This window comes from Meriones unguiculatus, chromosome 7 (assembly GCF_030254825.1).
Source record: "Meriones unguiculatus strain TT.TT164.6M chromosome 7, Bangor_MerUng_6.1, whole genome shotgun sequence".
NCBI lineage: Eukaryota > Metazoa > Chordata > Mammalia > Rodentia > Muridae > Meriones > Meriones unguiculatus.
In genome coordinates this window covers 82,246,963-82,271,101 of record NC_083355.1, presented here as the reverse complement: position 1 = coordinate 82,271,101, position 24,139 = coordinate 82,246,963, and the positions used below count along the sequence as shown (strand labels likewise).

The window sequence follows — 24,139 nt, the reverse complement described above, 5'->3', positions numbered from 1 at the left end:
TTACCTTGCCCCTGGCATAGCCTGACTCCAGCAAGGAAGATACACTAGTTCAACTAGCCTTTACCCTTTGTGCCCTGCTCCAGAGCCTTTTCTGTTCCTGCCTCCACAGCGCCCCCCCCCCAAGGGGGGACCTCCTGAAGGAAAGGCCCTGCCCTTCTTAGCTTGTGGCTTGTGTATCATATTTAGGCAGAGGGTTTGTTACCAACAGATGGTTAAACTCCATCCTCAGAGTTCTTAGCACCTCCACTTGGGGATAAGCGCCCCACATTTGCAGGTCAGGGGTTCTTAGCCGGTGTTGATGCTGCAGTTGGAGACAAAAAACAAAAAAACCAACCCCACTCACCAAAACAACAACAACAACAACAAACCCAAAACACAAAAACAATGCCTTTGAAGAAAGAAGTGGCTGCTGCAGCTTGAGCATCCCCTTTTCTTTCCTAGTCTTCCCGCCCCATTCTTACTTGTGAAAATTTCCCTCCTGTGTGGTTGTCCCCTGCTTTTGGACTGTTTCTAACAGTCCCACTCCAGTCCAGGTCCTGAACGCCTAGGAGGGCGGCCTCTCCTCAGCCTTGCGCGGCTTCATTCTCAAGGCGGCTTGTACCACTTTTCCAAACACACGCTGCCAGTTGCTCTCGCTCTTGTCTGAATTTCACTCTCTCCCAGGACTCCTAGCGTCAGCTGAACTCTTTTTTTTCTGCAAGTTTGGTAGGGGGGATTGGGCTCCCTGTTCTCCCCCTGCGCTCAGCAGCCCCGGGGAAGCTCTCCAGAGGCCGTGTAGGCGCCCCCCCAACCCTCCCGCACCACATCAAGCCTGGGGCGCAGCGCCATTGGGGTGCCAGCTCTGCGCTCATACTCCATCTGGCTCCTGCTCCAGATAGTGGGGGTTCTCAGGATGCAGAAAGCTCCCGTGTTGAGGCTTCAGGCGCCGGAGCCCGGAGGGGGGCGGTAGCAGCGTCAGGTGGCTGCTCTGCGTCCCGGAGCGCCACCCAGTCACTTCCTACCCGGCGCAGAGCCTGGGCTGGAGCAGGAGCCCTCAACTCCAGGACCAGCGGCCCCCCGGAGTTGCTGGGGTTTGGGATGGTGGCGGGAGAAGCTGAGATGTGACTCCCCTCCCCGCTGACATTGCCTGCCTCTGCCAACAACAGCCCACACCGGCCAGCGAACACTTGTCTGGATCTTCTGGAGAAAGGAGCCGCCACTAGGCGCTCGCAAAGCCCGGCAGAAGTTAGGCTGCCTGGGCAGCTGTGAAGCAGCTGCCTGAGAAGGATGGGCTAAGAGACAGAGGGAGCAGAGATAAGGAAAGGGGGGTCTTGGCTTGGGCTAGGGGTGGGGAGAGAGAAGTAGAGTCCCTCCACGCTCTTTCCCAGAGCTCGGGCGCGGGGCAGAGGGGAGAAATGCTGAGCCCGCGTCGGGGCTCCTGCCTCCGCGGCAGCATCTTCAGCAGCAGCCTCAGCCTCAGCACCGGCGGGACAGCGACAGCGGGGGCGGCGCAGGCGCACTGTGCCCGGCGGAGCCTGCAGTTCCCCAGCCCCGTGTGCGGCACCGCCACAGTCTGGGCAGCGGCGGCCGGGGGAGCGTTACTACCATGAACTGCCTGGTCCTCCTCCCCAGAGCTGCTCATCCGGGTCGGGCTGGAGACACAGTCAGGGGACCCCGCCGCCGCCGCCGCGCCCCCTTTTCTTTCGACTTCATCTCCACCACCTTTTCCTCCTCTTCTTCCACCTTTTCTTCCTGCTTCCCCCCCTCCCCCGCCGCGGATCCTGGCCGCTGCTCTCCAGACCCAGGATGCCGGGGGGCAAGAGAGGGCTGGTGGCGCCGCAGAACACATTTTTGGAGAACATCGTCAGGCGCTCCAGTGGTAAGGAGAGTTGCAGTTCAGAACATTCCCCACCTCCATCCCGCCCACGGTGGGCTCCCCCCCCCCCCATCCTGCCCATCCCATCCCTCTCCTAAGGGGGGGAGGGGGCGTAGGCAGTGGTACCTGGTGGCTTGGGGTGGGTGGGGGCCGGGAACGAGGTGGTGGAGGAACGTAAGTTGCATCAGTTTCCTGAGAGAGATGTGCCCCCTCCCACCTGTCCAGACCTTAGATTAGGAGCTAGGGAAGGGGGTGGGTAGAGCGGAGGTTCATCCGAATAGGTCTGAATTTCACTTTGATGGTGAATCTCTTACTTGTCCCATCGCTTCCCAAACGGGGCTGCAAGCGCTGACCAAATTCTTAGAGGCAGCTTTTGGGGGAAGCTTTCCTTTTAAGTTGGGAATGGCTGGGAAAGCGGCTACTTCATCAAATTTAAGTCACCGGGATAGCTTTTGGACCTGCCGTGCGCTTCTGAGAAAGTCCCCTGCCTTATGGCGAGAATTGAATCTGAAAAAGTCAGTGCTTGAAAGATGGCAAGGCAGTTACGAGGATCAGATCTGTGTTTAAAGTTTCACGTCTTTGTTTTCTTCGTTGCGTATTGGTTTATAGGTTCCGTCTCACCCATTTCACTTGGTCAGGAGAAGGGCGGAAACAAAGCCACAGTTTCTGTGCTCTCAATGCACTTGGGAGAAAGATTTGAACAATGTCATTCCACTTGCTCCTTCCCATGAAGGCTGTCCTGCCTCTGAAGTGTCTTTAAAATACCATCCATTTATGTGTGGTCAGATCATAGAATTTTGATCTTCTGGGATTATACATCTTTTAGTTGATTTTTTGTTTTGTTTTGTTTTTTAAACTCTTTATGCATAATTTTTTCAACTCCACAAATGATGTATGGACTATCATTTAAGGTTTTTTTTTTCCTTCTTCTTCTTCAGAGTCCCTTCCTAGAGAACTATGAGAAAGATAATTCCGCACCTGGATTTGAGTGGGAAAGCAGTGGGGATGTTCTGTGAGGCTCTGTGATGCCTCAGTTGGTCCACCACTCCTGGAAAACGTGTGTCTTTGGGGGCCTTACACAGCAGATAACGGTGTGGGTCGTCTGTATGAAAACGTGGTTCAGACTCTTGGCTGTGGGTTAGAGAGGCGCACAGAAATGACAGCAAATAACCAGACACGGAGTGGTAGTTTGGAGGACACCGCTTCCTGGATTAGCTTCTCTAGGAAAACCAGGCTTGGAAACACATCCTTGGCATTGGAGTAGCCTAAGGTGTTTTCTTTAGATGCTCACCTTGGAGTTGGGGTTTGGAGCTCCGTGAATCTTTCTTCCGGTTTGGTCAATGTGTCATTCTGTACAAGTCTGGAGCAGCAGTGGCAAATCTGGATGAAAAAAAAATAGCTTATAGAGCTGCAGTCACTTTAATCCCTGTAATATTTTTAGCCACTCCAGCGTGAGGTTCATGTGCACTTTCAGTTTTCATGACGATGTAAGTTAAAACACATGTTTAAAATGGCATGGACTTTCTCTACTAACCATTGCCTTCTTTATGAATACCTTCCATGGGTCTAGAATACAGGGAGCCCTAAGACAATCGATTGCTGGGTGGAATGTAAGGAATTCCACTGGAAGCAGCCATTCATAGGGTTATGGTGATCGTCTTCCAGATTTCTCATCTTCTTGAGGTATTCTACTCATACAGTTGGCCTTTGAGAGGCATTTTCAAGGAAGGGCTTAGAAAACCGGACCCATGGGCTCCCTGCCACTCTCTCAGATGAAGAGGGAGGCCGAGAGAAGCCCTGGATTAAAGTTTAGCACTGTGGCATTATGAGTGGAACAACTTTCTCAGATTGGAACCATGAGATGGGTTTAGAATGTCAGACATGACTTGAAATAAAGATTTATTTTATGTGGCTTAGAACTGCCTACTCCCATTGCCTCCATTTTATATCTACAACCCAACATACGAATATTTTATCTTTTTTTACACTCTGGAATTAGAATGGGTTCATTAACTTAGTGCTTCTTTCCTTGGGTAACATCAAGCATGAGTGAGATTTACCTGTTTTGACATTTAAGGATTCCACCCCCACTCCCCGTTGTCTATGGACAACTTCGAATAGTAGTAGGTCACAAAACCTTGGGATTTTGTTGGGGGTGTGTTAGATATTTGAGAGTTATACATTTCTATACGTAGTAAATACTGAAAAGCCTCAGCAAGTACCTGAACTGAAAAGTTCAGTATGTAATTGGTCTGCCCATTTTATGTGGGAGGGCTCTCCAGTTGTCATTGCTACCTGACTTGGCAGAGAAATTGAAAAAGATTCATCCTAAGAGATTGTTTAATTAAGAGTAACAGATAAAATTTCTTCTAGGATTCTCATAGATGGATCAGGTTTGTCACATTGAAGATTTAATCATTCACCAACTTAATAGCATTGGGAATGAACTGCTGGCAGAGCTGTAGAGGGGGAAAGGATGTGATAGAGGCAGCATTCCCAGTTGATTCAAGAACTGAAGAAACAGGCTGGCATTTCATATTGATGAGCTTTTCTTTCTCATACAACATAATTTCCTTTTGAAAAGTTGAGATCTTACACTGATCAGGTAAACATGTGTGTAGAAAAAGGCAGAGATGACATGAAAGCCAACAGAAAGACACATGGACAGACATCCATCAGGACATAAAGACAGACACGGGGGGGGGGGGACAAAAAGTGAATCATTCACAAAGACTGACAGAGAATGGAAAGAAAACCAAAACCGCACATAGACACAGAGACACAAAATCACACCTAGACACTCAGACACGTATACATACACAGACACAGGGACACATACAAGGGAGAGGAAGAGGAAAAGGGAGAGGAGAAGGGGGACAGAGAAAGGGAAGGGAATGGGGAGAGCAAGAAGAAAGGGAGAGAGAGAGAATAACAAATATTTGTTTTTGTCCATGGGTAGCTTGTGACTGAGAGTGCAGGCAGTTAGGAATCTATCAGATAACTTTTTGGTAATACAGAACCAATAGGCAAGAGGGATGGCATACCTGCACAGTCTTTAAAGCTCAGGATTCTATAACCCAACTCTGGAGCCCTCAGCTGCAGTTTCTAGGGGAGCAGCGCTGCCTTCCGTGCCCTGAGAGGCCATGGTAGCCTCTCTGCTGCTGCTCTATTCTGTCTTCCCCTCTGCCTCCACCTTATTTAGTTGTGTTTTAGGCCGGAATTGCAAGTTGTTACTGGTGACTATGTCCATAAAAGAAAACAATGTGAGCCATTGTGTAGAATGGGTATGTACACATTTTATAGCCAACTCTCAAAACAGGACAACCGAGGAATTCTCCCCCTAAGTTTTCAAGATTAAAGACTTGATTAAAACAGATAAAAGGAATATGATCATTCCTAACTTGTAAACACAGAGAGTATTTTATTTTTGCAAGATTTATAAAGGTTAAAAGTACAAAGACATCAGGAATGCTTAGATAAGCACTAAAATAGAATTTTGATTTTGATTGACATATTTATAGGCTGTGGTGTAGCATTTCAATATTCAGGTACAAGGTATGATGAACAGATTAAAAAATAGTATCTATCTTCCTGAATATTTATCATTGCTTTGTCTTAGAAATAGTCCTACTGGCTGGTCCAAAATAGCAGATTGTCAACCATAGTGAATTTTAAGTGTATATTGGCTATTTGGATAGAAATGAGTTACCAAGGAGGGAGGGTTTGAGAATTGTGTTCAAGTTCATTTCATCTGAACAGTACCACTGTAGAGGGCCTCTTTCCTGAGCAGCCGTGGAGCAAATCTGTGTTTGGTATTGTCAGGACCTCAGCCCTCTTTATGTGGTCAGTGTTCATGGAAATTATTTGTTAGTATAAACTAGATGTAGAAAGATGTAAACTTAAATGTTGAGTTAAATATCTGAGAAACTTTTTGGTGGAATATTAGTTTCAAAAGACAAAAATATTATATCAAAGCTCTCAACGTGCCCATCCTTGTAGGCAGCACTTTTCTCCCATGTGTTCGCTCAGACTCCCTAATATATAGCCAGCAACAACTAGTTAAGGTGACAGTAAGTTATATTGCTGTTTTTTTTTTAAATTATAAATTCAAACCATTATTTTCTGATGTGAAGTTATCTACTAATAAAATACTATTAAAGTTTAAGGACTTTTCACTTATATGAAAACCTAGAAGTATTATTTTTCTCTTTGGAGAAGATGGACTCAGGAAAGAAAAAATTCAGAGAAAAGAGTATGTGATGAGAAGCTCATCTTCCAAGGAAACCTCAGTGGCTTCAATTTTCCATTTTATGCGGGCTTGTGCAGACACTTTCTTTACTCTGCCACCTCTGCCTTGTAAAAAGATTAAAAAAAATTATCTTCATGCTGTAACTGATGCTTAGAAACAGGGTGGAATTAAAAGAACTTACCGGGAGAAGAAACAGTGATCTGGTATCAAAACAAAAGAGGAAAAAAAAAAAAAGAAACCTGAAGGGAACAGTTAGGCAAATGTTTTTTGTTGGCGATGTTATAAAGTTGGATATATTTTTTTTTTGCCCCCTTGAATGGCTTTCTGTATCATCTAAGACACTGTTCAGGAAATATTGATAAAACCACATATTGGTTTTGAAGCATCGGTTTACCCAAGTCTTATAATGCACCACTTTAATGTTTACAGTATCAAAGAGGTTGAAGTTACACTGGCCACTTCCTAAATCATATCGACGAATATCCAAGAGCATCACCTCACTTGTGGGCCTGCACCACATTACATAATGAGTGCTGTGAAGAGGCTATTGCCCCCTGCACACTATTGCTCTCACTGGTGTCTATCTTTTGCTGGATCCCAGGAGTAGAATGTATAAGAAATCTGTTTATTTAACCCTCTTTCAGACAATCTTCTAAAAAAAAAAAGTAATCCGTTATATTTTTAATGGAAGGCAGGAGTAATTGGAAATGACTGAGTGGATTCCCACACAGAAGCTTTAACATTTGGTGAATATTCATCTTTTAATTTCGCTGAAGTGCTGGCTTGGAGGAGCAGTGCTTTCACACTCCCCAGAGTGAGTGTGTGTGGCCCCCAAGCGTCTGTGTTGCCTTTTACCACAAGAGGTCACTGTAGATTCCGTCACGATCACTGATTAGCCAACATCTTTCCTTTTCTCTCTCTTCCCCTAGACGCCTCAGGTATGATTGGGGGCAAGGGGTCTGCATGTGTTTGTGCATAAAAGAAAATGTATAAAACATAAGACAAACAAGAAAGTCCAGCGAGATGAGGTGCTTACTCCTTTGCCTTACTGGAAGTTATTCAGATTGCTGGCAATTATTTTAAAACTAAACAAACATGATAGCAACAAAATAGTAAACATTGACATGTGATGTTGGCTAATCACACACCGTGAATAATTATAATGCAATATTCATATGATGTGGTTTAGACTACTAGGGAATTTACACTATCAAATGAAAATTTAATTAAAGCACACATTTTCATATAATGGCTATATATGAAATACAAGTCTTCAGAAAAGTTCTGTGTGTATAATGCATCATCCTAGGGAGATGGCTGTTTACTCACTATTTCATCAGATGTTTTTCCTATAACATTTTTTATTATATAACTTGTATTAGACTCAAGGCAGAGGTAGAGTCAGCTCATAATTGAATTTACTGAAAGAGAGCACAGATTTCTAGTTATTTCCATAGCCTTTGTATAATTCTAGCCTTTTGATGTTTCCCAAAATTTGAAAATAAAGTTCAAAGCTAAAACAAATTACCTTCAAAGTTCCCCAAGTTGTTAAACTCCGAGAGTCATGGTTAGGAATGTATTACTCTGAAAGATTCAGTTTCCTGTTGATCAGCATGCACTAGCAATGATGGAGAAGGCCAGATCCAGAAATGTTTGATCAAGTTAAGGCAGCTATTATTATCATCATAATAAATTAGTATATCAGACGTTCTCTTAGTATTTGGCTCTATGTGGACACAAGGACTTAACAAAGCGACACATACGTGTGAAATTCAGGCAATAGCTTTGTAATATCTTACTTTTTCAGATGAAAAGAAACAAGAAAATTAATGGGCAAAATAATATAGAAATGAGCAATGGTTTAAAGGCAATTTGAAATTTTACTAAAACTGATTTTTATTCTTTTTAGGGGCTCTGGTCCGATCAGGGAAATGTAATTATTGAAGTCCTATATGAAGGACTTTAATGCATGGGCAAAGTCCTATGACCTTTAAGAAGTAAGCAGCTTGAGGCCTGAGCTTCAAAGCAGAATCCTAGAAGTTTCTAGCTGTAAGAATGTATACATAATGTCGTGAAAGCTTTGGACCACTATGGCAACTCCTCAAGGATGCAGGTCACACCAGCACCCTCTCCTAACCTCCTCTGTGGAGCAATAAGGAAAGGCTGACCCAATGAGTGCAGTTTGATTTCTGCTCCTCAAGTAACCAAGTTCAGAACTGATTTTTCCAAAAAGTTCTGATTATGTCCATGAAATGAGTGATCTAAGTAACTGTGTGGCTGAAGATGTTTATTTACTCACGGTGTGTGTCTAGAAACAGAAATCACACAGCACGGACACATCAGTGGCACCCATGGGAGCATTCTTGTCTTCTAGTCCAATTTGATGTGCAAACAATATTCACTGCCATTTTCATTTTAATTTCCACGATCTGAAATGTAGGGCCAATTTATATTAAGAAATAACTTTATCAGTTTTCATAGTCTAACTGAATTATTTTGAACAACTTTGCAGTTAGGAGTTAGTAATCCTTGGAAACCAGTTCTTGCCTGTTTAAGAGAGTTTCACTGCTTGATGGCCAAAGCAGCTTACAGTCCAGCCAGCCGGCTGCTGATGGCCACATGTAACTAAACACTGATCAGCTGACTTGCATTGTAGGGAAAGGTTGTCCTTTGGCCCATCCTTTCTGTCTGTGCAATTCTCTTTTATTTTGGGGATAAATTAAACCACAAAGAACTTACTTTTGTTCACTTATAACACTGTAAGGATAATGTAGTTATTCATTGGAGGCTAGATAGTTTGAGGATAAGTTCCCTAAAGACAACCGATACCTCTCTGCCCGACCTTCATGCCACTTGTACAGTGAACTGTTCAGTGATACAACAGAAAGTTACTGAATATCTACTGTGTGCTAGAAGGCAACCCAGAACAATGTCATGGTGATGCTTCTCTTCAAGTGCATGTTGGTTATGATTTCACCGCCTTACCTGAGCCTTGTATCCTCACCAGTGATAACAGGACCTGGCTTACATGGTTAGAATGAAGGTTAAATTCGGCAAGACACGCCAAGTGTGAGAACAGCATCTCCCGTAGGAAACAGTGTTTTAGTGTTGTGAACGATTGCTTGTTTAGATCTTTGGACACCCCATCCATGGTGGATGCCTTCAATTCCGAGTTGCTATTTCCTTCTCTATGTCTTTGCAACTGCTAATTTCCGGCTCATGACCTTTTCTCTTGTCAGTTCAAAGTGCTTACCTTTGGGTTTTTATGGTTTTGTAAGACTTAAGGCTGTATCCTTCCCCTCCCCCCTCAGCCTTTTCACACGCAAATACATGTTTCCTTTCACAAATTACATGTTCTTTCTCCTTTTTACTGGAGCCTAGCTCTGGTCTTTCTTTTCTTTCCTCGTCCTCAGTGGCTTAAGTTCCTCCCTCCATCTCTCCTTTGCTCATCCTCCTCCCACTTTCCAGAGCAGTCTTCTCCAAAGTCATCATTTGATCTCTGTCTTTTTTGTGCCCTGTGGGCCATGGTACCTGGAGTTTCTCTTCTTGTTCTTCTCACACCTCATTAAACCGTGGCCTAACCTGGTTTTATTTACTTTTCTTCTCAAAGATATCAATTTTCTGTGGTATTTTCTCATGACAGGCTAAGACCGCTTTCATATTTTTGTCCTTTTGTCTAGAAATCTTGGGTTTATATTCACTTTTCCACTCAGTATAATGTTAGTTTTACTCCCCAGGGAGATGACAATACCTAAGGGTCTTGTAAAGATTTTGCCACCTATTTCTTTTGTCGCTCCTAGAGAGGCAGTGTGCACCTTGAGTGAACTTTGGGGCTTCACTGAATGGACTATGACCACAGCTAACCATATATGCTCATGGTATATGAGTACAGGTCCCCAAAGGAGAATGCCTCATTAGCTGAGCTCAAAAAAAGGCTTCAGGGAGTGAGGACCCAATTAGGGAGACTCTCTCTTCCATCCCCAAAACAACCTGTCTTTGTTGGGAGAACCCACTTCAGGGAAGCTGATAATTTCCCTCCATAGTGCTGCAGGAAGCTCTTGAGTATTTTAACTCAGGCTGGAAGGGCTGTTGAAGAGATGAGGGCAGGATGCACAGGTCTCAGGCATTTCACCGCACTGGCTAGACAGGGCTTAATACGGACTTGCTTTTTCACCATTTTCCTTGGATAAGGTAAGGCATAGGAGATTTTTCTGCCTCCCCCCTTTTTTTGACCCAATAAAGGCAACATATTAAATAACTGGAAACCTCTAAAATCATTAACTGAGCTTTCAAGCATTGGATCCAGTTTAATCAAGAGTTTCCTAATTTGTAGTCAAATCCCAACAGATAGATCAACAAACAAGAGACCTGAGCACGGCCCTGCCACTTCCACACAACTTATCACTCAGAGTAAAGGGAGTGTCAGCCTGGACTGCCCCAGTACCTGGGCATGGTCTGAGAAGCCAGAAGGCACAACAGAAGACCTCATCTCTGTGTAACCAGCCCCTGTGAACATGGCCCAGGGGGGAAAATGAGTTGAACTTGTAGATTTGCCCCTCAGTGGTTCTCGACTGCCCCAACACTGCGACCCTTCAATACAGTTCCTCATTCTGTCATGAACTCCAACCAGAAAATTATTTCTGTTGTCACTTCATAACTGCAATTATGCTACTGTTATGAATCTTAATGTAAATGATTGCTATGCAGGGGCTGGGGGGATGGCTCAGTGGTTAAGAGCAGTAGTTGCTCTTCCAGAGGACCTGGGTTCAATTCCCAGCACCCACATGGCAGCTTATGACTGTCTGTAACTCCAGTTCTAGGGGGTCATGCACCTTCGCACAGATGTCCACCCAGGTAAAACACCGATGAACATAAAAATATATCTGATATGTAGACAGTCGTAGGCAACCCCTGTGAACGGGCCATTTGACCCGCAAGGGGTCATGACCCACATGTCGAGAGCCACTGAACTAGCTTCTGTTGCATAGGATGTAGAATGAAAAACACAGAAAACGGAAACAAACAAACAGGTAAACAACTAAAACAAAAAACAAACAAAAAACAAGGACAGTGGCGTAGAATCTAAATTGTGTTGTGATTTGCCCCGGAAAGCCTACTGTATAGCTGTTTCTCTGTCAACTTGACACAGCTAGAGTCATCTGGCAAGAGGAAACTTCAGTTGGGAAAATGTCTCCATCAGCTCGCCCTACACACACATCTGTAGGCACATTTTCTTGATTAGTGATTGGTGAAGGAGACCCAGCTCAGTGAGGGTGGTGCTTGTGTAAAGCAAAGGACATTGTCGTCAGAACAAATCGACTGCCTACAGACTGGGAAAGGATCTTCACCAAGCCTGTATCTGACAGAGGGCTGATATCTGGAATATATAAAGAACTAAAGAAGTTAAAAAGCAACAAATCAAGCAATCCAATTAAAAAATGGGGTATGGAGCTAAAGAGAGATTTCTCAATAGAGGAATATGGAATGGCAGAGGAACACTTAAAGAAATGCTCAGTGTCCTTAGTCATCAGGGGGATGCAAATCAAAATGACTATGAGATTTCACCTTACGCCCATCAGAATGGCCAAAATCAAAAACTCAAGTGATGCTGGAGAGGATGTGGAGAAAGGGGACCCTCCTCCATTGCTGGTGGGAATGTAAACTTGTACAACCACTTTGGAGATTGGTCTTAATTAAAGTTCTTCATTAGTTTTATTGTCATTTACATTTGATTGTCTTAAAAGATTAACTTTGAAGAATTATATAACCTCTTTAGAAAAGATGTTGGTTTTTCTTTTTAAGAAAACATTTGTATATTTTGTAAGCTTCAAAAAGAAGCTTGAATATTAAATAAGTAATACATTTCTCTCCTGGCAAACACATCTTGACTGGCTTAGCTTTCATTTCCCCCTAGATTATATAACTAGTGAATGTCTAAAGGTTTAGGTATTGTAAGAAATTTCATCGCAATAGGATTCAGTAACAATTTGTCATTAACTACATCAAGGTGAATGTTTCACGTTTTGTGTGCCTGTGATTCATGTAGGCAGTGATTGCAGTTGTGTTTTTGCTCTAATGATTCTGGCCAGCATGGTTTATCAGAAGTACATGTCATGAGCAAGAGTCAGCACTACAGTGGAAACTGGGATGGGGCCAGTGAGTATCTCCAGCATCCAGAGAGAAGGGAGCATGGCCTTGCACCTGCAATTCCAGTGTTGGGCAGGGGGCAAGGACAAGCTCACCCTAGTGAGGGTTTTGGCCAACCGGTCTAGAGAACCAGCAAGCATGTTAAATTAGTTTTACTGCCATTCATGTTTGATTTTCTTGACAACAGAAGATGGAGAGAGATAGAGGACAACATGTGCCATTGACCCCTAGCCTCAACATGCACACTTGTGTGTGCACACTTACACACAAATACATAAGTGCAAGTTTAATTGTTGGACTTCTTTTTAAAAAAAAGAAAGAGTCTGTAACAGTTCTATTGTTTCTAGCAGTGGAATTTCAGGAATAGATGCTGAAGTAGCTCCTGCTTTCTGATCCTCTTTGGCTAGGTGGAGAATGATGAGGTTAATGCCATCAAAGAAACACAGAAACTTGAAAATGTACCTTTGATCTTGAAGGAGATGAAATGTGAAGGCATATTTTTAATCTTTGATGACAGCTGAACATGTTTGAATACATTAACAGATTTTTTTTCTTGCATATTTCATACTCCCACAGTGATGGTCTGCTTAATGTTGCCAATATTATTAGATAATAATTAGTCTTGTTTTGAAAAGTACAAAACGTATGTGTCTACACACTGGCTGTATTGTTACAGACTTGGAGGAAAAGGCGTAGTTTGTAAGGACATAAGGAGACTAGCCTTTTATTGAAAAGGGAAATACACGTAGCAGAAATCAACAGTGTAGATGGGGACATCACATATAAATTATTTATGTCTTTTTAAGCCATATGTATCAAGATTTTGTTTAACCCAAATAAAATGTGCTATGTACGCTTCAGGGACTTTTCTGTTACTGCCACATGAAACTTAAATATGTCTATAAATATCACTCACCCAGAAGACAAGCTCAGAAAAGTAACATTGGCTCCCCGACGCAGGCTCACAAGTTTTCAGATGCTATTCAAAGTGCAGGAAGTCTGCTTAAGTTTGCCAATTATCATTATTAAGTATTGTTAATATTATAGTATCTTGATGAAATAGGCCCAGCTGAGTCCTTATATACTTTCTAGATAATGTCTATGCACTGCTTTGTAATTGTTTACTGACTTTCTTTTTTTTTTCAAAGTCATTCCTTTGTCTTTTTTTTTAATATTTATTTATTTCTTTATTATGTATACAATGTTCTGCCTGCATGTACACCTGCATGCCAGAAGAGGGCACCAGATCTAATTATAGATGGTTGTAAGCCACCATGTGGTTGCTGGGAATTGAACTCAGGACCTCTGGAGGAGCAGTCAGTGCTCTTAACCTCTGAGCCATCTCTCCAGCCCCACTGACTTTCTTAATAGGAATAGAAACATTCATCTGATTCTCTCAGCAAAGATTGCTGGGTGTGTGGTGATGAACACACCAAAATGTACCTTGAGCTCACGGACCTCAGAGACTGGAAGGGTCATCAGTTGTGCAACAAATACGCAGAGAACATTTAAGTAGAAGCTGTGGCAGGCATTTTGAAGGAGAAGGAGAGAGCTCCTTGGTTACAAGTAACAGACAAGTTTTGACTGGAAGGCAGTTTGGGGAGGCTTGACTAAGGAAGTGCTATTAAAGTGATAAGAGGAAACTGGGAAGAGGAGTGGCTGCAGGCAAAGAGAGAATGTGCAAACAGCCACACAGAGAGAAAAGAGGAATGGATGGCTAGGTGGAAGCTTTAGACTAATACAGTTGGATGACAATGGGCCAAAGGGGGAGGAAGAACACTTGGAGGCTATCTCAAGATCCCTGGACAGATCTCTAGAACACAGTGGTGCTTGTCTTGGAGCTGAAGGCAGGAAGGGTGAAAGCGAAGGGGCAGCTACATGATCACTGCAATGCAATGGTCCAAGCAAGAAAGGGTGGTGGTTTGGCTTGGGAGAGGAGCAATGGAAGAGGCAGAGCAAGGGATGTTTCCAATAAGTGTCATTGGTGGGAGGATTCGGATTTAGTAATGTTATTGTCCTGAGGGAGCAGGTCTGGAGTCAGCGTCTGTGTATAGAGGAAAGCAGGGAAATTTTCTTTGGGATGGGGACGCTGGACATTTCCCCTTCCACCCTCCCTCTTACAGCTTCTGTCTGGTGTGTCCCACCTCACTGCACCTACTCTAATTCCTACTCCCATCCCTGGGTCCTGCTTTGAGCTGGGACTAAAAGGGCATGCTGCTGCACCTGCCTTCTTACTGGGGCCTCTAACCCAGGTGGTTATTCTTGTGACTTGACTATGCAAGCTGTCTCCCTAGCCCCAAAGTCTCATTTCAGAATCGCCACCCAGTTTCCTGGGAGCTATGTTCACTCAGTTAGGACTAAATGAACATATTTAGAAAGATGCCTGGTTGGCTTTTCTTATAGGCTGCTGTAGACCTTGGGAAAAATATACAGTATTTTCTTCTTGTAAGGTCCTCTCCTATCTCTGCTCCATGCCTTCTTTTTCTCTCCATGTTCTAGGTGGCATTTGGTTGTCTTATCACTTCTTAAAATATCTGACAATTCTTGCTAATACTCTGAAATACTTCTCTCGAAGATGATTTGCATAAAAAGATGAGAGGGAGAAAGAAGAGTAGTTCAACCCCCTCAAAATGCACTTTATCATCATTATTTTCTACTGTTTAAAATACCAGGTTTATTTACATAGGCAACATTTAAAAATTATGCATGCGTGTATATGTGTGTATGTGTGTATGTGTATGTGTATTGTGTGTGTATATGTGTGTAAAATGACAGGGTCATTTGTCACCTTCCACCTTGTCTTGAGACAAGTTTCATGTTTGCTGCTAGCATCAGGGAAGTCAAGAAAATTGACCTAGCCATTGCTCCATTGCTTCCCATAGTGATAACCTTTTATTTTCCCCTTACCGTAAGAGCTAAAATGTGTCTTAGCAATCTTAGTGTGCTGTACCTTAGATATTTGTATTTGTTTATCTTCTCTCACTTCAAGTTTGTTCTCTTCAACCTACTTCTCTTCCCCGTTCCTACTGTTAGTGTCCCGGCATGTCTAGATCTAAGAAGAATATAGTTTCCGTAAAAACAAAACGGTAACATTGTAAAAAGTCAAATCTCGCTGGAGCCGCCCAGAGGAAAGCCATTCACCGCCCCCCTCCCCTTCCTGAGCTTCCATAGAAAGGAAAGAAATTGCCCACGTGACTTCGTGGGACTCCACAGACTGCTTATGGCCGCTCCACTTCCAGAACTTTCTGTCAGTGTGGGTTTCTGATCTCCTTTACAAATGGTCTTAAGATGTAGTAGCCTGAGCTCAAGTGTAGCCATTTTGCTATCACCCGGAGAATTCATTCTTTGAAGAAGTGCTCCATGCTAAAATGAAACTAAACAAAGCAAGAGCTCAAACTGCAGTTGGGAAACACAGGGATAGAACAGAGGATCGGGGCCTGGGAAGTCAGCTCCTTTCCTCTCCTGGTACCAGCCTCCCACTGCCCATGTTCATCAGCAGAGTCCTGTAACTTTCTTGGCCTGCTTTTCCGTCTGTAGGAAAGGAAGGAGAAGATAGGCAAGAAAGAAACAATATTATTTTCAGGAACCATCCTAGGATCTTCTCAAACCACAGGTTCTGACTCGGGTCTAGAGTGGATCCTAAATGCTGCATTGCTACCAACTACCAGGTGACTCTGGTGGGGCCTAGGAGAGAGGGAAGAGCTCAGATCAAAGTGTCCCAGACTTTTCTGAGCAGAAGACTGTATTTTTTTTTTTTTGGGGGGGGAGGACTGTATTTCCTGGGCTGTAATTTTTGCATTCTACCCTCAGGAAGTCAGTTCAGTGTATCTACGTTAGACTCTAGCAATGTCTGCTTTTGACACTTGTGACAAGATCTTATTACAGCTTCTGGCATTCAGTAATTAGGTGACTGTGATTCCATCCTGGCTGAGCATTGGGACCACTTGAGAGGATTTAAAAATAAACACCAATGTTTGCGAGCTCTGTTCCTGATCAACTAAACCGGAAACTCCAGGGTATGAGAGCTGGACAAACAACTCTTATCCTCCTAATGTGAAACTCCTTGATCAAAGTGAGAAACCAAGACTGAGAAAGTATGGCTACATTCTCTACATTTACAGTTTTTCATGCTCGCTTTTAATTGATAAATTATGTGTTTGTATTTGTGTGGGCAGTAATATGTCTTGAGGCATATATGCATTAGATGATGATCAAATCAATCTAATGACTGTCCATCACCTTAAATATTTTGTCACCTTTTTTTGGGATAAGAACATGAACATCCTTTTGTTTTTCCTAATTTTGAAACAACTGTGTGTTACTAACTCATCTGGCAATAAAACATCAGAACTTACAGTGCCTGAGGCCACTTCTTGTGTTCTTTGGCTGACCCCTCCCTCTTTTCAACTCTCTGGTAACCTTGTAAGCATCTCTTTCACTTTTCCTCTCCATTGTGTATATATATCACATTAAAAATAGTTTTTACAAGTTTACATTCCCACCAGCAGTGGAGGAGGTTTTCCCCTTTTCCACATCATCTCCAGTATGTGTTGTCACTTGAGTTTTTGATCTTAGCCATTCTGATGGGTGTAAGGAGAAATCTCAGGGTCATTTTGATTTGTATTTCCCTGATGACCAAGGACGTTGAACATTTCTTTAAGTGTTTCTCTGCCATTCTATATTCCTCTGTTGAAAATTCTCTGTTTAGCTCTGTATCCCATTTTTAAATTGGATTACTTGATTTGTTGCTTTTTAACTTCTTTAGTTCTTTATATATTCTGGATATTAGCCCTCTGTCAGATATAGGGTTGGTGAAGATCCTTTCCCAATCTGTAGGCTGTCATTTTGTTCTGACAACAGTGTCCTTTGTTTTACAGAAGCTTTTCAGTTTCATGAGGTCACATTTATTGATTGTTGCTCTTAGAGCCTGTGCTGTTGGTGTTCTGTTCAGGAAGTTGTCTCCTGTGACACTGAGTTCAAGGCTTTTCCCCACTTTTCCTTCTAACAGGTTTAATATAACTGGCTTTATTTTGAGGTCTTCGATCCACTTGGGAATGTCAACTTGTACAACCACTTTGGAAATCAATCTGGTGCTTTCTCAGACAATTAGGAATAGCACTTCCTCAAGATCCAGCTATACCACTCATAGGCATTTATCCAAAAGATGCTCAGGTGTACAACAAAGACATTTGCTCAACCATGTTTGTTGCAGCTTTATTTGTAGTAGCCAGAAGCTGGAAACAACCCAGATGCCCCTCAACTGAGGAATGGATACAGAAATTGTGGTATATCTACACAATGGGATATTACTCAGCAATAAAAAACAAGGAAATCATGAAATTTGCAGGCAAATGGTGGGAACTGGAAAAGATCATCCTAAGTGAGGTATCCCAGAAGCAGAAAGACATACAGGGTATATACTCACTCATAAGTGGATATTAGATATATAATATAGGAAAAACCTATTAAAATCTGTACACCTAAAGAAACTAATCATGAAGGAGGACTCTGGCTAAGATCCCCACTCAGAACGGCAAAGAGGATGGACATCAGAAGAGGGAGAAAACAAGGAATAGGACAGGAGCCTACCACAGAGAGCCTCTGAAAGGCTCTACCCTGCAGGGTATCAAGGCAGATGCTCAGACTTACAGCCAAACTTTGGGCAGAGTGCAGTGAATCTTATGAAAGAAGGGGGAGATAGTAAGACCTGGAGAGGACAGGATCTACAAGGAGAGCAACAGAACCAAAAAATCGGGGCACAGGGGTCTTTTCTGAGACTGATACTCCAACCAAGGACTATGCATGGAGATAACCTAGAACCCCTGCACAGATGTAGCCATGGCAGTTCAGTGTCCAAGTGGGTTCCATAGTAATGGGAACAGGGACTGTCTCTGACATGAACTGATTGGCCTGCTCTTTGATCACCTCCCTCTGAGGGGGGTGCAGCCTTACCAGGCCACCAAGGAAGACAATGCAGCCACTCCTGATGAGACCTGATAGACTAGGATCAGAAAGAAGGAGAGGAAGACCTCCCCTATCAGTGGACTTGGGGAGGGGCATGTGTGTAGAAGGAGGAGGGAGGGCACTACAGGGGGGATACAAAGTGAATAAAGTGTAATAATACAAAGAAAAAAAAAGATAAAAAAGAAATCCCATGTAAAAAGGAAAAAAAAATGGTTTTTAAAACTTCTGTTGACCCTAAGAAACCATTTTGAATCAAGTACGATGATGACGACAGTTACTTAGAATTCTGGGAAATTTCCATAACCACATCCTGTAGCAGACACTTTAGGATTATCCCACCTTCTAGAGTCTAAATTGTCTCCTTTGCGATGAGCTATTCCTTTAAAATCAAGTTTCTTTCACCCACCCTGCTTTAAAGCTGAAAGAAATTAAAAAATTCTGGGTGGTAATTTTGATTAGATTTGCTCTTGTTCTTGATATTTATTAATGCTATCTGATTTCACATTTGTTAAAGTCAGAAATGTGTGACTTTAGGGCTTTAATAATATGAGCATTGAGTATTCACGCAGTGTTTTGGCTTATACATATCCAAATTTATAAAATGAGCTCAACAATCTCTGTCTACTGTACCTGTATCCACTTACCACTGTTGAGTGTCTTACTTTGCAGTTTACCTCTGCCTGATATAACCATGGAAGTTTTCAATTTGTAGGTCCAACGTAAGGAGTGTTTTTTTGGTTCTGTGCTTGCAAACATGGGTGCTCACGCACCCTCTAAGCATGCTGCTAGCTGTCTCTTCACTTATGGCCCAGTTGCGGAAAAATCTTGCTGCTAGTGCTATAATATTTTATGAAGATTTGTTTTTGCTCTAATAGTTTACAGAGATTTTGGTTACATTACTCATTGTTAGTCTCCATAATCACCCAGAGGGGTGCTTATAACGGTTGCTCATTTGTATGTATAGAAACTGATAATTTAATTGAAATCCCCAGGTTCTTCCTGTTACCCCTTAGCAATGTTGAGGAGTGATCTGAATGCGGAGAACAGGCTGTGACGGGGTGACCGTGGGACTTCGATTGTTGTGAACCTTCACCAGTTGTCTGTACAGCTGTCCTCCATAAGGCCAGAGTCACATTATTAAAACCCAGCAGGAAGGGATGGGAGATGACATAGTCTAATTACTTCACTCTTATAGTCTAGATGGTTGGTGTCAAATCTGAAGCACAAGGATGAACAGAAGACACATCTCGTAGACTATTTTAAAACCCTCTAACAGCCTTAAAGTTTTTCTCTATTAGTTCCGATTGACTGTGTGAGCAAACACTAGTGTGTACCACTGAATTATCTTAACTGTTAATATTCAATGTTTTTGAGGTAATTCAGTAGATATTTTAAAGATGGATTTGAAACACTGCAAAATATCCACTTTCTACTTTGGTTTGAACTTTCATTTTCTTTTCCATAAACAATTCTGCGTCCAAACCATTAAGAGGAGCAAGCCCTCCCTGCAGGCTCTGCTTTCATTGTCGGTTTCATCTGTAACCTGTCCACTTTTCCATCTAAAGAAAAAAAAAGCCACAGTTTCCCCTAGAAAGAGTGATTCTGCACATACCTCAGTCAAGAGTTAAAATTTGGAGAACACGTATTCTGGTTTTGACCCCGAGCACCTGGACTCTGTGGACATCTGACTTGTTGCTGATGAACAATCAGGAAGATAGGGATGGAGATGTTGCCTTGGTTAGAGATAAGGGATGCATTCTCAGAGAGTGGGGCTCACAGCTGCTTTCGTTAGGCATTTTGTTAGCACGTGGCCATGCTGTTGAATGAGTGAAACAGACCAGTGGGTAGTGATTGCATGAAGCTGCTGAGCTGCAGTCTTCAAGACATTCTTATTGGAGAGCAATGGAAAATGTCTGAGCGGCAGCAGGAAGACATTATAAATGGCAGAATCAAAAAGGAATAAGCAGAGCTCTGGTCCTAAATCTTGCAGATGTTTTGAAAGCAAGGCTGTTCATGACGTAGGGAGGTCTACAAAGCCTTTGGAGGGTTGCTTAAGGCAGGTTTTCAAATATTGATGAAATTTAATACACTTCAAAATTTAATACACTTCAAAATTGAAACAGATTATAAAATAGTACAGAAAATGTCATATAGTAAATGTTGTTTAACAAATTTTGGGGACAGTATCTTTGTGTGGACACACACTTCCTGTGCATTTCTTTCAGTGAATTCCTGTTTAAAAGAAGGGTGAAAAAAAAAGAAGGGTGAAAACTATGGGTTTCTAAGCAGTTTCTTGGAGGGGAAAAAAAACCCCACAGATTAGCATACATGCTAAAGTTTCAACCGTTCTCTCCCTCTTTTATAAAAGCACATAGGATCCTTGTTCCCAGGACATTGGGAATTCTGTCAATAAGTAATATATTATATTGCAAGTTAAAAATGTTCTTAAGTTGGCAAGTAAAAATACACATTTTTGTGTACATTTATCGTAAATAATATGATGTTTTAGTATACGAGTGCATCGCAGAAAAGCTAAGTCAAGCTGCTTAACACTTATACTATATCACGTATCATTTCGTTATTGAGAATAAAATCTACTCCCCCGGCGACTTTCAAATATACAATATACGGCTGTAACTATAGTTGCCATGGAAACTGCAGTTCTCTCAAAAGTATAATTGCTGACTACATTTTTGTGTCCTTTGACTACATCTGTCCAGTTCTTCTACCCTTCAGTCCCTGGTAACTTATCACCATGCTTTTTCTCTCTCTATTTCGTGTATTTAAATTTTATACTTTAAATGTAAATGGAATCTTGCACAGTTTTTCTTTGTGTGGCTTATTTTACTTAACGTGATGTCTCCCAAAGTTCACCCATGTTGTTGCAAATGGCAGGGTGCCCCCCGCCCCCACCGCTAACTTTTAAAAAAAAGTGCACATTATCCCATTGTATGTATTTAATACATTTCGCTCGGCCACTTGTTTGTTGTGTGCAAGCAGAGGGTGTGTGTAAGTGGGGGTGTGTGTGTATGGCCCTCAGTGAGTGTGGTATAGAGAAAGCAGAGTTGAGGTTTTCTTTCAGTGTTTCATAGGTGAAGGGATGGAAGAAAAGTGTGTTGAGTGAAGAGTTAGCATCGACGGCAAGCATATTTGGGAACTGATGAAGAACCTGACCTAAACTTAACAGTGTAGACTTTAGGAATAAGGAGCAATATGTTTGTATTAGAAGGAGGGGTGCTTGTGAGTCTGGCTTCCTGATATGCACAAAGAGGCATGGAGTTTCAAGATGACAAACTGACATTGGTTTGAATATGAGACTGAATATTGGGATGAATTAAGGCAGGACACAGCTTTGTAGCCAGATGGCCTACCCTGGCTTCTGGTCATCAGGTACATGGCTTATGGGTTAGAGAGGGTAAGCTAACCTGGGCTAAGAGAGGGAAGAAAATCACCTTTGATGATTGTCATTGATGCTGTGTACAGATGAAAACACCATGCTCTTAAGGAGGAATTTCTGATATCTTACTCAGATTTGCAGGAAGCTGCTAGCCTCCCTCATCATGGTAGCTAGGCTCTGCAGAGGAATACAGATAGCTGTTCTCATAATGAAAACTTAACTCAAATGTCATTTTTTTTTCCTTAACACATCCCAAAGGGCGAGGAGTATCTAATACTTTTGTGTTTTCTAAGCTTATGTGAAGTTAAAATGTGCTTAAATGTGCAACGTAATGAGTTTGGACAAATGTACACATGTACAGCTCAACTAAGATAGTGAGCACTTACATCTCTCAGAAGATCATTTTTCGTCTTTCCTGCCATCCCTTCACTCCCTTCAGAAACCATTATCTTGGGTAATCAGCATGCTCGTCACCCTGAGCCTTCATTACAACCACAGAAAAAGGGAAAACATTGTGTGACTCCTATCACCACTGCAGCATTGTCTATTTTGGGATTCCATGTTTCATTTCACTTGAGTAAACAGGTAGGGTGGACTTTCTGGATTACAGATGAATATTTGACTTTACAAGAAATCGTGCTTCAATGAGCTCATAACGTTTTGTGTTTATAGCTAGGTCGAGTGGTCCCAGATTCTCACCGTTGGTGTCAGTATTAGCCCTTGTAGCTTCAATGGTGGGATATCACTGTGCTTTGAGTTTGTGCTTTCTTGATGTCTTGTGAGTGGGGACATGTACTGTCCTATTGGCTGTGGCACACCTTGAGACATCTGTTCAAATCATTTCCCCAGCTTCCTTAGCTGGGCCTTTTTGATCTTCTGTGGGAATTCTCTATATATTTTGGGTTGACTTCAGGTATCTGTACTGTGGATATTTTCTCCCAGACTGTAGGTTTCCTTATTTCCTCAGCGGTGTTCTTGGATGAGAAGTTGACTTGCCTCTTGATTGTGCCTTATTTATGAACGGCTTCTTTTTTGGTGACTGCTATGAGTTTTATACGATAAACTTCTGTCTTTCTCAAGGCTGCTAAATTCCCTCCTGTCTTCCTTCTGTCTTTTCTTCTGACTTTCACTTTTGTTATAAGGTCTGTGGCCTTTGACTCCTTAGATTTATGTGACTTTCTGTTCCATCACCCCATCATCTGTCCTTAGTGTGAGTCTTCTCAGACTGGATGATTTAAAAAATGCCTTTGTTTTCTAAAGGATCCATCTTTTTTCAGTTTCTGTCCATTTTTTTGGTTACTATTGCTCTCCAGAGGCCTTTGTCATATATCACCCTGTGCTTGATTTAGTATTTATTCTGCCAGATCATTTTGATATCTACTTTGTGTTCTTTTTCTTTTTTCACTAATTTATTTATTTATTCACTTTTCACAGTTGCCGCTCCCTCCTTTCTCCCCTCGTGGTCTCACCCTTCTCCCCATTTTCCCTTCTCCCCTTCCCTTCTCCTCAGAAAAGGGAAGACCTCCCCATCAACCTGTCCCAGCTCATCGAGTTGCAGCAGAACTAGGTGCATCTTCTTCCACAAAGACCAGACAAAGCAGTCCAACTAGGGGAAGGTGATCCAAAAACAGGCAACTGCATCCATGTCAGAGACAGCCCCCACTCCATTTCCTTTTGCACCCACATGAAGACCAAGCTGCCAATCAGCTTTAATGTGTAGGGGCCTAGATCCAGCCCATGCATGTTCTTTGGTTGGTGGTTCAGTCTCTGTGAGCCCCCATAGGCTTAGGTTAGTTGACTCTGTTAGTCTTCTTGTGGCGTTCTTGTCCCCTCCAGGTCCCTCTATTCTTCGCCCAACTCCTCCTTAAGATTCCCTGAGCTTCTCCTAATGTTTGGCTGTGGGTATCAGCATCTGTTTCAATCCATTGCTGAGTGGAGCCTCTCTGAGAACAGTTATGCTAGGCTCCTGTTGTGTGTGTCTTTCTGGGTCTGGGTTACTTCACTCAGGATGATACTTTCTAGTTCCATCCATTTGTTTGCAAATTTCATGATTTCCTTGTTTTTAATAGCTTAGTAGTATTCCATTATATAACTGAACCACTTTTTTTTTTTTTTCCCATTCTTCAGTTGAGGGACATCTGGGTTGTTTCCAGTTTCTGGCTTTTATGAATAGAGCTGCTATAAACATAGTTGAGGAAGTGTCCTTGTGGTATGGTAGAGCATCTTTTGGGTATATGCCCAGGAGTGGTATAGCTGGGTCTTGAGATAGAGCTATTTCCAATTGTCTGAGGAAGTCGATTTCCTCAGTGGTTGTAGAAGTTTACACTCCCACCAGCAATGGAGGAGGGTTCTCCTTGCTCCACATTCTTACCAGCATGTGCTGTCACTTGAGTTTTTGATCTTAGCCATTCTGATAGGCATAAAATTGATAAGTGTAAACTTGATAAGAAGAGCAAAGAGTATGTTCTTTTAACTTTTGTTCCCTTCCAACATCTGATCCAGAGCCTCACCTTTCACATAGCAGCTT

The 24,139-nt window shown here is 42.5% G+C and overlaps 1 protein-coding gene across 1 annotated transcript in view; it reads left to right on the top strand.

Annotated features, from left to right (window-relative positions):
* Positions 1 to 1,009: 1,009 nt before the first annotated feature.
* Positions 1,010 to 24,139, top strand: part of Kcnh5 (potassium voltage-gated channel subfamily H member 5) — a 302,177-nt gene continuing 279,047 nt past the window's right edge. The window contains exon 1 of the mRNA XM_060387658.1: positions 1,010 to 1,858. Within this exon, the coding sequence (XP_060243641.1) occupies positions 1,786 to 1,858 (73 nt within the window). The 5' untranslated portion in view covers positions 1,010 to 1,785. The remainder of the gene's footprint in view (positions 1,859 to 24,139) is intronic.